This window comes from Corvus kubaryi, unplaced genomic scaffold, assembly GCF_017639235.1.
Source record: "Corvus kubaryi isolate FWS band 111438036 unplaced genomic scaffold, C.kubaryi_AGA036_p1.0 135, whole genome shotgun sequence".
NCBI lineage: Eukaryota > Metazoa > Chordata > Aves > Passeriformes > Corvidae > Corvus > Corvus kubaryi.
This window is the reverse complement of record NW_024580669.1, coordinates 7,177,516-7,191,294: the sequence shown is the minus strand read 5'-3', so window position 1 is coordinate 7,191,294 and position 13,779 is coordinate 7,177,516. Positions and strand designations below refer to the sequence as shown.

The 13,779-nt window shown below is 37.4% G+C and overlaps 1 protein-coding gene across 2 annotated transcripts in view; it reads right to left on the bottom strand.

Annotated features, from left to right (window-relative positions):
* The window catches only part of SEMA3A (semaphorin 3A), a 238,064-nt gene that overhangs the window by 86,497 nt on the left and 137,788 nt on the right, over positions 1–13,779 (bottom strand). For both annotated transcript variants that reach the window (XM_042053628.1, XM_042053620.1), the window contains one exon: positions 12,403–12,522. In XM_042053628.1, coding sequence (XP_041909562.1) covers positions 12,403–12,522 — 120 coding nt within the window. The remainder of the gene's footprint in view (positions 1–12,402; positions 12,523–13,779) is intronic.

Sequence of the window (13,779 nt, the reverse complement as noted above, 5' to 3'; positions counted from 1 at the left end):
CTGACATTTCATTTCTCTTCATCAGTCTTGTCACTGTTCTTTTTAACATGCATCAGCTTTATTCTACATATAAGAACAACCAAGGTTGTTTTATGCTTAATAGCAAATGGATATATCTTCAAGTCCTCTGACCAATTATATAATACATTTATATACCCAATATTCTGCACATAAAATAATTACTACAAGGCTGATATTTAATTTACTTAATTAATTTCATTGTGAAGGCATGTTTGAAGCCACATTACTGAAGGATTCCTCCAAGGTAACCATTTAACAGCTAAGTAACCTTTAATTACTTGCCATAATGATACACATCTAAGACAGAAATTGTTATACTGTGACATCTGAGCACTTTAACCTAAAGGTAGTTATTAGCACTCCCATGCAAGATTCATTATGGATCATATTTCATTAATGGAGAGCATTGTGTTCTCATCTGATTAGGTACTTGTAAACATTTATTAATATATCTCTCTGAGTGTGACCATGTTGCATCTTGGAGGAATCCATAGATTTTCATAAATCGGGAAGCATTTCTTAACTAAACTATATGCAATCATACAGGAGAGAAGTTGTATGACAGTTCTGATATGAACACTAAATAGGAAAAGAGTTGCTTAGGGATGGACAATGTGTACAATTCCGATCAGCAGTGCAACATTTGAAGCTGAAATAATTAAAATGCAAATTAATGCTGCACTGCAAGAATCACTAGTTGTGATTTATATCACTACAGGTGAGAAGACAGTCCAGACTTGTAGATGACTGCAAATGTACACAAATTAAAATAGATTAGATGACATAGCAAGTCATCGCCAATTCTAATAGGCGTGAATTCATCTGATAGCATTTATTTATTCTGCACAATACTTCTTTTTAGCTAAGTTTTCCAGTGGTGACTGTTTTTTTCATCCAAATGTTTCTCACGTTATTTTCTGACTCACTGAGCTACAGAAAAAATATTTTTAAAAACAAAGCTTTCTTCAGGGAAAAAAAATATAAATAACCATATGTGAATTGTCTACAGCGAATAACACAGAAGCTGAAGAGAAAGAAAAAGCAGGTATTAGCTGGTCTTTCCTTGAGTTCCCAAGAAATGTTGGAAAGTTACTCACCCTTTTCCAATGAAGTGAGTTACTTAGAAAATAACTAATTTACTCCAAGTCCACAGAGGCATGAACAACTCAGAGGCATGTATTTCATCTGAGTCAAGTCATACTCATTAAATTATTTTTCTTACATGAAGGAGGGAGAGATGAAGGCAGGAACAGAGGGGCACAGAACACCTCCCTCACAGGACCCATATTTGAGGGAAGATGCAGAGATTCTATATGGCTTATCGGGGGCTCAAAGAGGAGCCGGCACACTTCCAGACTTACCAAGTGCCATAAACAGAAAACAAGTTGTTACAAGCTATGTAAGCTGGAACCCCGCATGAATTGAAGAGTAAACTACTTTTTTTTTCCTAAGTGACTTCCAGTGGGTTTATTCTTAGATTTTGAGAACAGAAAGAGTTGCTACAATCACTTAGTCTGATTTCCAGCATCACACAAGCTTGTAGGCATATGGGGCAAGCACAAATATTGAAAACACTGCCTGCTTCAGTAGTGTTCCTAATCTCCCACAGCATTTCAGCAGTAAATTGATTAACTCTTCATGGCAGAAGATATATGGACTAATGCATAAGGGAGGTAACTACTTCTGCCTATACACTGCTTTTGTATGTGCTATTTTTAGATAATTCTACGCACAGTCCCACGTTCCTTCCGTGCACAAAATACAGAGTCTGTCTAAGCCACGACCTCTTCCTTAAACTGTATTTTCTTCCTGCTGACAGGTACTATTGCAGCAATCAAGCATACATTCCTGTACCTGGTCTCTACTCACACAAAAGTATTGTTTAAAGAAGGATGAAGGATTTTTTCTCTTGTTAAAACTTTTAAGATCTTGAAATAACTGACTGTTACTTTATTTGTGTCATCTTATGCCAGCAAAACGTGATGCAAAAAGGTGAAAGGCTGTATGTATACTGGCAAAGAAACATATTCTTTATACTTTTTAAAGGTATTTAGCAAAGTTACGAAGTGTACTTTGGGTAAATTCTATCTGCTCTTGTTTTGCAGAGATGCTTCAACTTCCAGCCATCTTCTCTGTGTGTCTGGCATATATGGGATTAATTCTTATTAACTTTCTTACATGACTCAGTAAATTTTTTCCTTAGGAAGCAAAGTACTAATTACTAGTCAAGTAAGTATTGTTTTCTTACTGAACTGTGGAATAGTGGAATTTTATGATTTGAATTAATTTAGATGGCAACAAATTTAAGACAGTCCTTGTACAACAGGGTAGAGAAGAGACTCAGTTTCAAAATCTTTTAAAGGTAAGGAAGCATCTGGAAAGTATTATGAAAGCTTTTTTTAAATAAATATGTGTCCGTACATAAAGTGAGGATGGTCAAGATAGCAGGAGGAGAACAATTATTTCCTGTTCCACCAGGCAACTGCTGGAAATACCTGTGTCCTGCTGTTTATTCACAGAAATAGCAGCTTCACCTGTAGTTGCTTTTCTTTTTATTAAAGAAGAGGTAAGATTTAATGATTGTGGAGAAGCCACTTTTGTCATGCCAACTGCAGCTCCTGATGAAAGAAAGAGATGTCTAAGGAGCTTGAAAGCACACCAAAGAGGCCTTCCATTGTAGAAAGTGATTTTTTTCTTTCCTGAATCTGTTTGAAAGCTTTTAAATCCATGAGTGTTCTCATTTTTTCCTTTAGAGGAATTCCCCTTTTTCTGGGAATTCTGAATCAGTGAGAGTCTTGTTGTCAGAAGCAACATCAGGAAGAGGTTTTGAGGAGAAGATCAGGCATGAACCTCTCCATCACTGCTGAGTTGCCTGTGCCATGGCCATACAGAGCCTCCCTGGGCCCTTCCTGGGACTAACTGGAGGCCAGTCACCATGCCAGTGTACCATTAACCTCATACAATGTGAGCATGCAGAAACTATAAATATTAGGTTGGTCTGAAAGCATGGGAAAAGGCAGTGTTTTCAGACTCACATGTCTCTGAGAGTTAAAACATATCCTACATCCTTTAAAACAGGCCTGAAAGGCACTTCATGGCATGCCAGCTACCATAAAATTTTAGGCAAAGACGAGTGAAGTTAGTTCACCAATAAGACCTTTGTTAGTTTCTCGTGTCTGAGTGTATAATATAACTGGCTAGTCTGCTGTTCAGCATTTCACTGTGCTGTTCAGCACTGCAGTCTGTATGTGGAGCATCACCCACAGCTAAAACCTGCTGCATTGTGACCTTGGCTGTTTAAAGATTATTTGACAAGATGTTGGTACTGAGCTACAAACACAATGCAGTCACTTCCTTCAGTGGCAGACATCACATTTACGATTCTTCTTCATGAGGTTAGCAGCCCCTGTCAACTGGAGCCTTGGGAAGCAAATCCCACAACGAATAATGCTGCTTTGATTCTGATCTATCCAAACCTGAGCTCAGTAACTCCTTCTTTCAGTTTTGTTTCCTCCTGTGCCTCTAAATCAAGAAAAAATTCTATTTATAAGTAATTTCCTCAATTAAGTCAGTCTATACTATAAGCTGGCTTTCCACTGGTTTTATTACATTGGTTTCCCAACAGATGGTGGTTTGTTATTTTATTTTTTTCTCCCCCATGTTGGTCGAGAGATCAAAGGATTTAGCCATACTTTTCTTTTGTTTCAAGAGGTGTGTGAATGAAATTTTGCATATGTTGCATGACTGTGAAGTCGGGTTAATGTTTTCAATTGTTACTCTAACAAGAGGCAAATGCTGAACTTCTGTGTTACTAAAAACATTATGGGCTCTGTTGATGAGCCAACATAATATTCCCACCCAGAAAATTGGATCGACATCTTAATGTGACTGCCATACCTCTTAAAAGTACAATCTATGTCTGTAATGAATTAGGAAAACTGTATCATCTCATGCTAAAGTAAGGTAACCATGTGTCAGTGGGAATATTTACATTACGGGAATAAATAATTCATCATAACATCCTTTAACTGATAGGAGAAATAACGAACATCCAAATGCAAACAGTGGGTGTATTTTCAGCTCCTCTGGTAGTCATTGCTAAAATTAATTTCCTTAAAGTAGTCACAAAACTCTGAATCATCCTTCTAACCATGCTAGAAATTAATGTGGTTTTTTTTCTGTGACTATGAAAATGAAGAGTGTACCTCAGTTTTTAGCTACCCCAGTGTAAGTCATAGGGAACTGCACTGAAGACAACTAGTTGTAGGAAAAAACACCCCATACTTTAAATCAATTAATTAAACCCAGGCCCTAGGAGGGTCTTTAACTTGAATCACTCATTCTCTGAGCATATTCAAAGTTACCCATGGTTTTAAGACATGGGCTCACAAATCAAGACATCACATGTGGTATAAGTGAAAGTCCACCCAGTGGTTCTGCGTGTGTACATGTGCACGCTCCATTCTGCAAATTTACTTCCATGGAGGTCTCTCTCTATCTCAGTCTTTTTTTCTCCCCTCCAGCAACATAAACAAAAGTTTTCCCACAGTTCTGAGACTTATTTCTTTGAACCTAATGAACATGTTGACTGGCTTTGGTTTCTTATTCATGGAAGCCATTCAGCTGTGGCACACTGTATACAGCTCTCCACTGTAATCAACCAGCAGTTCTCAGCCACCAAGGAAGAAAGCCATGTATGGTGAGGGAACAATGGCCTCCTCAGTTATCTCCATGGAAGCATGCTAGTGCATAGATTCCTCTCATTAGGAGACTGGGGGTTCAAATTTGACACTATTACTCACACTGGACCCTTTTTGCATTGGGAAAATCTAAAAAAAATTCTGTGTTAACAATTATTTTGTTAGAGTTGTTTTTCTCCAACAGTACAGGACAAGATGCAGTATCTTGCTAGTACCAAGCTTCCTTTTGTGCCACTGCATACCTGTAGAGATCAGACCAGATCCACGGAAACACTGATGCTGTCTCCAGACCATTTCCTTACTAGTTCTCCTTCATCTCAGGGTTTTATTTGTTTTATTTAAAACCAAACTGCAGAGTGCTGGACCATCACCTGCAGAGTGACTTCCACTTACATTTTCTTTAAAAGATCTGTATAAAGTAATATTAAATTAATATGGTTCTGGAGTTTGTTTTTCAGTTTGGTTTTGTGTGGCTTGGTTTCTTAAGAATGAACTGGGAGGTCTGCCATAGCAATTTGGATATATTTATCAAGTCCTAAACAAAAGTTAGTTGCTGAATAGCTGAAATGATCAGACTTGAATAGTGATTAGGGTTTCATTAGTGGTTTCTGCTGTGCAACAAATGGCCCTTGCAGTTGTAAATTCCATGTCTTTGTTCTGTTTCTCATCATATCTTATACCTCCACTCAGTATGACTTACTAAAGAACTGTGCTTCCATTTTACCCTCAACCATGTAGTCTGAGGAATAAAGGTGAAGAAATAAAATAGCCACTACACTGTTTTCACTTGTGTTAGTTTAAAACTTGATTTCATTTCCTGCATGTAAATGTTCAACTTGTAAATCTCAGAGTGAGCCTCAGACATAATTACTGACTTTGTCACTTCAGACATAAATATATTCCAAATTGCTTAGGTGTAATTATGAAATATGCAAGGACAGGACTGGATGCACTAAATGACAGCTCAAAACCTACAATGTTCGTATTTCCTGTCAGTGATTAAAGCATGACCACTTTGCTAAGTACTTTCCCTCCAAAAATGGTATTTGTACCACATCTGAATTTTAAGATATTGAGCCACATCCTCTGCATACTTATGATCTGGAATAGCCCTATCCTTACAAATACACTTTTACATTGGTAAATGGAAGGTCAAATGGATCACCTAATTGTCAAGCATTCAGCTGTCATAAAGGCACATCCTCCTTAATTGAATATACCAGGATAACAAAGACTACCTACATATTTAATTTATCATACTTTTATTGTGTGTTTTACATTAACAGTTTAGTATGCATTATAATTTTTATTCAGAAGTAGATTCTTATCTTGATAAAATAAGGTACTTGGAAAAAAAAAATTCAAAATTTTTGGTTTTAGTGTCCCACTTTGCTGAGGATGAAATATCCACTGCAGCTGTGTAGACTTTCCCAACAGTGAGGGGTAGGAAAGATGTCAGCCATTGCTGCCATGTGTGCTATTCAGTTGAGAGAAGTTTACCTCATAAATTAAACTATTCTGACAGCTAAGTTATCACATAAAGCCTAATAGTCCTACTTTAAAGGATCTGCTCTGGAAATAAATGTTTATTGGAAATATATTTTGCTTGCGGATGACAGGATGAAGTTTTGAAAAATCTGAGTTTTCCTGGTTTAACTTCTCCTTTAGCGAAGCAAGTGTTCCAAATACAGCTAAAGTCAAAGGAGATCTGCAGTGTATTCAAAGACAGGCCTTCATAAATAATAGCATTTAACCATGAACCTGATTAATATTTGTTTACAAAGGGGTTTATGGAGTTTCTCAAAAACTCTTTTAAATGGGAATCAAGTTACTTCTTTATGGTAACCTTCTACTTCTGTAATTTTATCACATGATAATACAACATAACAGGAGGTGCTATTTGGGACGTGGCACTCAACCTATAAGAAATGTGTACTTCTGCCTGACAGTGCTTAAAAATGTGTAGAGCTTCCAACAGCACATCCTGGTTTCCTTACTGAAATACTTGTCAGACCTTACCAGAACAACTGATTCACTTAGATTGTCATATGAGAAAGGACTGTCATGTTCTCTCCAATTTCCCTCTACTCCTCTTGTAAATGTTGTATTTGGGTCGTTGAAAAGTTCCCATATCACATCCCTTCCCAAACAATGCCATAATGAATTATGGCTTGGAAAAATAATTAAATGCTATATATAGCTACATATAACTTTACAGAAAACCATACACTTAAATAATATGCTAAGAAGGTGATAGCTATGACAAGATTTATTCTTTTTTAACAAGTGAAGGTAAATTGTACACGTGTGAAAAGCCTGGTTTTGTGTGAAGTATTTTTACACAGGGTAGCCTAAGGGACTGGAAATCAATGTCATGTGGAGCAGCAGAAGTGATGGTTTACAGACTCATCACCTCCAGAGGACTCAAGCCCCTTTGTTTTGTGATTTCAGCCACTGATCCTGTGAGGTGCCTGAACAGATGGGTGCCTAGCACAGACAATCCTGTTACCTGCCATCTTCCACAGACAAGAACATTAATACAGCAAAATGTTCTAGTGCCTGGGATTTCCCTGTATGGCAGAAATCACTGCTCAGCTTTTTATGACGCAAGGTCAAGTACATCAGTCTTCGAACATCTTAGAGATGTTTTCTATTTCTCCATGGTAAAACTACTCATGCAATGGAAAGAAGTGCTCTAAAAGGTACTTACACTGCTCCTGAGCTAGAGTTCTGGCTCTTCAGTTTTATTTTCCTGTACTATAGTAACAGGGTATCTGGAAGTTTGAAAAGTTAAAGCACCTGTGAACTAAGGAAGGTTATTGCAGTCTATAAACTAGATCTTTTGATGGCATTTCTCTGTGATTATAGTGATGCTTAGAATGAGTATGTCACATGTAACAGTTCCATCAAAAATGAGAGTAATCCTTTAACAGTGTCCTTTTCCTTCACATTTTCTCTATATAAGCATATAAATACCATATGAAGGTATAGTTAATTAGACGGAAAGAAAACTAGCCTCAGGTGATTTTTAACTTAAAAAATCATTTGCTCTAATGTTTCACTTAAAAACCACAGCTCAGAATCTTGACTGATGTAAATTGACACAGGTCTGCTGTCTTCAATGAAGTTAGGCTAATTTATGCCACATCTACTACTACTGAAATCAATGTTTCATCCTGAATTTTTACATTAGAAAAATACAACATGTGTAGTACCAGCAGTAGCATTGATCCTTCAATTAACATGTTTCTTCAAAGTCATTCTTTTAGGAAAAAAATGCTCTTCCATCACTATATATATATATATATATATAATATACACAGAGAGACAACAAGAGAGGTGCATAAACGTGTCAGAACAGGATGTCCATTACTTAAGAAATGCACTCTGAACCTCTTCTAATATGAAGTAAAGAAGGGATAAAAAAGAGTGGAAAGTATATTTCAGCAAAATTTTATGAGTTCAACCAAAGATTTTTAAAATACACAGAGTCCGGAAAAAGAAAATATGTTACAGGTGGTAGCATTATATAACTTCATATGCAATAACTTAATGTTTTATGTACATCATAAATCTAAACTGAATTTAAACCTTCTTTATTGATTGAGAAATAACCTGCAAGTAAAGTGATCCCAGATCTTTTAAGTTCACGCAGTTTAAAATTAGTTTTAATCTGTTGGACAATGACAAGAAATTTGGAATTAGGAGACAAAAAAAGAAGCTGGGTTAGTTCTTCAGACAGCACCTATTGATTTACCTCTGCTGAAGAAACCCTAATGTATTCCTGCTGAAGATCTGGCAAACAATTTTGTAAAGCTCTTGCAATGACTGTCTGAGCATTAAAAAAAAAATAAAAAAGGTACTATAGGGCATTCTCTACACCTCCACCTGTATGTAAGGGTTAAGTAAATGGAAAATCCTGTTCTTACTGAAACAGGACTGTTCCCAGCTGATTCACTCAAACTACCCCAAAGGGAGCCCCGGGGAAAGGGAGCAGGGCTCCTTCCCCCTGCTCAGGCATGCACAGGCAGGTGCATTCTGCATCCTGTTGTGAATTTCTAGGGGGTTTAATGCACCTCTGTGTCTCCCTGCAGTTGGATTTGTTCCTTTCATGCACAGATCTGACTTCTGTAATTTTGCAACCATTAAGTAAAACATTCCTACACATCCAGCCCAGTTTCCTCAGAAGTCAGTGGGTGCAAAACACAGCTGTACTAATCACTTTCTTGTTTTGTCTGGTAATTGGTTTCTTGTGTTGTATTGCATTATGAGGACAGAATGCTATATATTGCCTAACCCCAGATCCCTGAAGTTTGTGTAGGTTTCTGTGTTAGGTCATCTCCCCTAAACTCATGCACATAAAATGGATGATATCAAGCTTTAAATTTGGCTGCCCTCAGGTATTTTCTGCATATCCACATACTCCATTCTCTCTAAATATGTTCTTTCCTGCTTCCTCATGGCTTACATGCTTAAAGACTATTGAAACATTAACTTTATTCTTCCCTCTAAATACTGTGGTTATTCACTTACACATCTGGAATGGATTTAAGCGAAGATTAGTCTGCTTTACTCCTCAGACTGCGGTGTAATTCACAACATACTAGGTTGTATATATTCACACACATCATTTTTAATCAGATGCACAGCATGCTGTTCATATCCTTTTAGCTTTTTATTATTACTTCTTATACTGTACTTCATCAGACTCAATTAAACCTGCCTAGTTCCATCACCAGAAATTATTTTCTTCAGGTATGGAATGGGGCTGTGATACACTGCTTCATATCAAAGAGATATTCAACAGATATAACAATTCATATTCCCATTACTTTATGACTGTCACACAAAGTAATTTACTTCCTTTCCCCAGTCATAAAAACTGTACCATATTCCAGCCTCCTGCAGCCTACTCCAATTGCTTCCAGAGTCTCCTCTATCACTTGCCGCTCTTTTCTTTAAATTTTACTTCTCTACCCTCTTCAGTTTGGCACACACTGATTTCCTCTTCTCCATTGGATTCAGGCAGGTGGGTTACATTCCAAGCTCAGAAAAACAAGCAGTCGTACTAGAGAGTAGGAACATTCCCTGACTATTCCCCTAATCAGTTCACATTTACCTTTGTAAGTGCTTGAAAAAGAAATAAGCAGATGGTGAAGTCAGTTAATTTTCCACAAGTGTTGTGGCAGAAAAGAAATCTTCAGGAAGTGTCTTAGCTGTCAGTTTTTAACTCATAATCAACTGCTTGTCTTTGCTTATACTTTCACCTTTTATAGTATGCTAGGGAGGTATAAACTCTACATGGTACAGAAGCAATGGCCCTTTGACATCCAGTGCTGCTGTCCGACATGAGAACATAAACCATCTGGCTCTCACAGATGCAGTGTGCAGGGGTGCAGGGGTTAATATTGTATCCCCCTCATTCATGGTGTCTCTAATAGCTACTGTCAGTCAAGCACCCTCCTCTTCCTCAGCTCCCAGAGGAGAAGCACATCTGAAATGCCTGGCTAGGTAGTATGGGAAAAGAAGGAGCAGGCTCTAGCTGAGAGAAGGGACAAAATATTTTTCATTGCAAATCTAATAAATTAATTTATTAATCTGATTTTCACCCTTTAAAGAGACAGAACCCAGGCTGACTGTTAGATTTGGCAAAGCTCAAGAAGAGGTGGGTACACTGCCTCCTTCCTGTCTCACTTTCTCTCCACATGGGCAGACCTGGCCTGAAAAAGCAGTAAACCCTCCTGCACAACTCTCCAGAGGACACAGAAACTTGTGCCACTGGAAAGGCAGGTGAAGATGATTTCACTCATAGCTTAATTATCTAAAGGAAAACAAAAGCCAATGGTGTCCAAGGCAATTCAGATAAACATACTCCTAATTTCCCTCATTTGCAAAGGTGAAACCAAGGGTCATGAGAATGATTCAGGCAAAGGGGGACTTAGAACCTTACTGCATAAATGAAGAAAAAACCCCAAAGAACAAAAAAGTCCCCCAAGAATTTAGATTTTATTTATAGTTAGGGACTGCTAAAAAGCTAAAACAAACCTCCTCTTTCACTCCAGGGCCAAATGCATCATTGATTCAAGACTTTAAAAACCCAGAATGTTAAACTAAGGTTGGATCTGGCCTCTCATCCCTGATCATCATTTCTATAAATCCTTGATAAAGTGTGTGTTAGTTTTATGGCACAGCAATAAAACAGCCAAATGTAGAACTAAATGACCTCATACAAGCTATCTCTGCGCAGATAGATTCCCTTGGCAGATAGCCAAGGATTGATTGACACACATCTTACGGAACTAGAGTTAATTAATATGTCTACCAATTCCCAAATGGATCTCAGGAAGCAGAGAATCTGTTTAATGCAGTAAGCAATGACATACTGTGTGTGGTCAAGAGACAATCACTAATTGCCAAGAATGCATTGTAATAAAGCATTAAAGAATATGAACAAAACCCTTTCTGCTCTGCAGCTCCCTTATCCCTTCAAAACCTTGTTCTTAGAACATTTTAAAGACTTATGTTTCAAATATCAAAAGACATTTTCATAGGGAAAAATAGTTCCCAGACTATGAAGTCAACACTCAAAGGGTCTGTTAATTTTTCTATGAGAAGAAATAGTCCTCATTCATTCAACAATGATGTTTTTATTTACAACGAAATCTGCAAACCTGAATTGCAAAAGCATAAGGTAACTTGAAAGAGCTGGTTTTTTGAAGATCACAGAAGCTACAAGTAACACAATTATGGATTCACTAGTAAAACATACCCATAAATGCTGAAAGCAGATCAGGAGTCTGACTGCTAAACTGAAACACTCCATTGAGCAATACTCAGGTAAGCCAGACAGAAAATACAGTAAAGGGGACTAACTTATATTACATACTCATCTTAACAGAAAAATAAGAGATTGGCTGTTCTGGAGAGAAAAAGTATTGAAGGGCAGCATAGAGACATTCTAGTCAAATCTTCAGCCAGGAAAACCAGTGCCTTCCTGTGAGTGAGTCTGCTTTTTACCAGGGAAGACCATGCTTATCTGTTTAGTTATGATGATCTCTGACAAAACGGTACAAGAACTACCACAAGAATTCTGCAACACTAAGCAAAAATCAACAAGAGATTAAAGAAATGGGTGAAAAGAGAGTGATTTGTTTTTCACAAAAAACTAAGGAAACAAAACCTAGGTCACATATGAAAAACTGTCCTAACTGTGTGTTAGGACAAATCTGAGAAGGGGGATTTATGAAGGTGTGACACTATTTTAATTCTCAGCTGGGAGAAAGCTGAGGTGGTGTCAGACTGTACTGACTGGAAGGAAACTAAAGACAGTGTTGGGCCCAGAATAAACACAGTGGTTGAACTACCCCTCTTACACCTGGTACCGGTCCCAACTATTAAAAAGAAGAGTGCTTTTTAACTTCATGAGCACGGTAGAATGGGCCTACTTATACTTATTTAAGCCCCTGGGGGAAGGGATGCTGTGCAGGGGAGAAAAGTTAGAGATTCTGCTGTGATTTATCAATCAGCACGTCAGCACCTGATTCAGGAGCAGGTCTTACCAGATTTGCTTCCCAAGCCACAGAAACTAGTGAGAGTGCATTTTGGCAGCAAGAGATCATGGGTAAACACCAATAAAGATTAAAAAGAGGAAAGAGAAAAATATTGTTTTAAGATAGTTTACCTCAGGATGGCTTCCAACTTCAATATAGGTGCAGACTGGATGAAAAGCCCCTGTTCCACAAGCGTACAGGTGGGTTTGGTTGTAAGCCTTAAGCACCTTGATGAAATTAGCACATTCTCTCTGCAAAGAAAAGGAGAAAATAAAAATTATTCATAGAGTTAATTCAGTGACTCTGACTAATGGGAGCTCTTCCGTGTTAGAGATATATGGCTGAATGAACAGATTTGTAAAGTGTGATCATTTCATGCTGTTTATAACATTGTTTACTGCTAAGCATTTAATAAATAGCCTGATTTAATTTCTCATTTAAATATCTTTGGTTGCTATTTAATAAAGCATCCAACCCTAAAGAAAAGATTACAGAAAAAAAGTCCTAATTTTTGTTTCAGACATGCTTCATCTTTGTAATTTATGCTATTGCTGTGTTTGTAAGACAAAACCCATTTATAGAAATGTGTCAGAATGAAATAATGAAGAAAAATGGACCAACTGTTTGCTTGTATTCAATTAAGTAACAATTAGAAGAAAAATGGGCCAGATGGAAGGAGTTGATGAAAACAAATCATTGATACAGCATTTTTAACAATCATATGACTGCTGCCTCACCCCCACTGTCTGTGTCTAGGGGCCAGTCTTACACATATGAATACATATGTTAAACTTCCATACAATCATTGACAGCCCCTAGAATGTAAGCTTTGCAAGACTTGGACTTTATGTTTTCTTCCTAAATAAATTATCCATCATGACTTATTTTAAATCTCAGCAAATTAAAGCTTAATAGCAACACTAACAATCCCTAGTACAAACACTATCTATTATCTGTTAACAAAACTGTCATCATTAATGACTAATGTAATTAAAATGGATAGCCAAGAGGACAACTTCTTCCATTTGTTTAATATTTTTATTTCAATCAGGTCTAACATTGAAAAGAAATATGTCAATGCCTGTGAGTCGGTCTACAGACACTATTGAAAAAAATGGATTTCAAACCAAAGGAAAATGACAACAAAAAAATTAAATATTTCCACTAAGGTTTGTGTTTAAGATGAGAAAAAATTTCCTCTGCATATTTGATTACTTTTTTGGTACAGTGCTCAACTCTACCTTTCCAAGTGGACCAGGGCCCATGGAAACACCACCTGAGCTACCGCCCCCACAAAAATCTCCTTGACTGGCATCCTCCCTCTCTGTAACTTGCTTGCTAATTAAACCAGATATTCCCGAACACAAAATAAAGGCTCTGCCAGGAAAATGCATGTGCAGTTTGAGGCATGCCTTAGGCCACCACAGGGAAAGCAATGAACTTACACAGATGAAACACTGATTCCCTGCCTCACACAAAGGACTGTACTGGAAAGACATTGCTCTTAC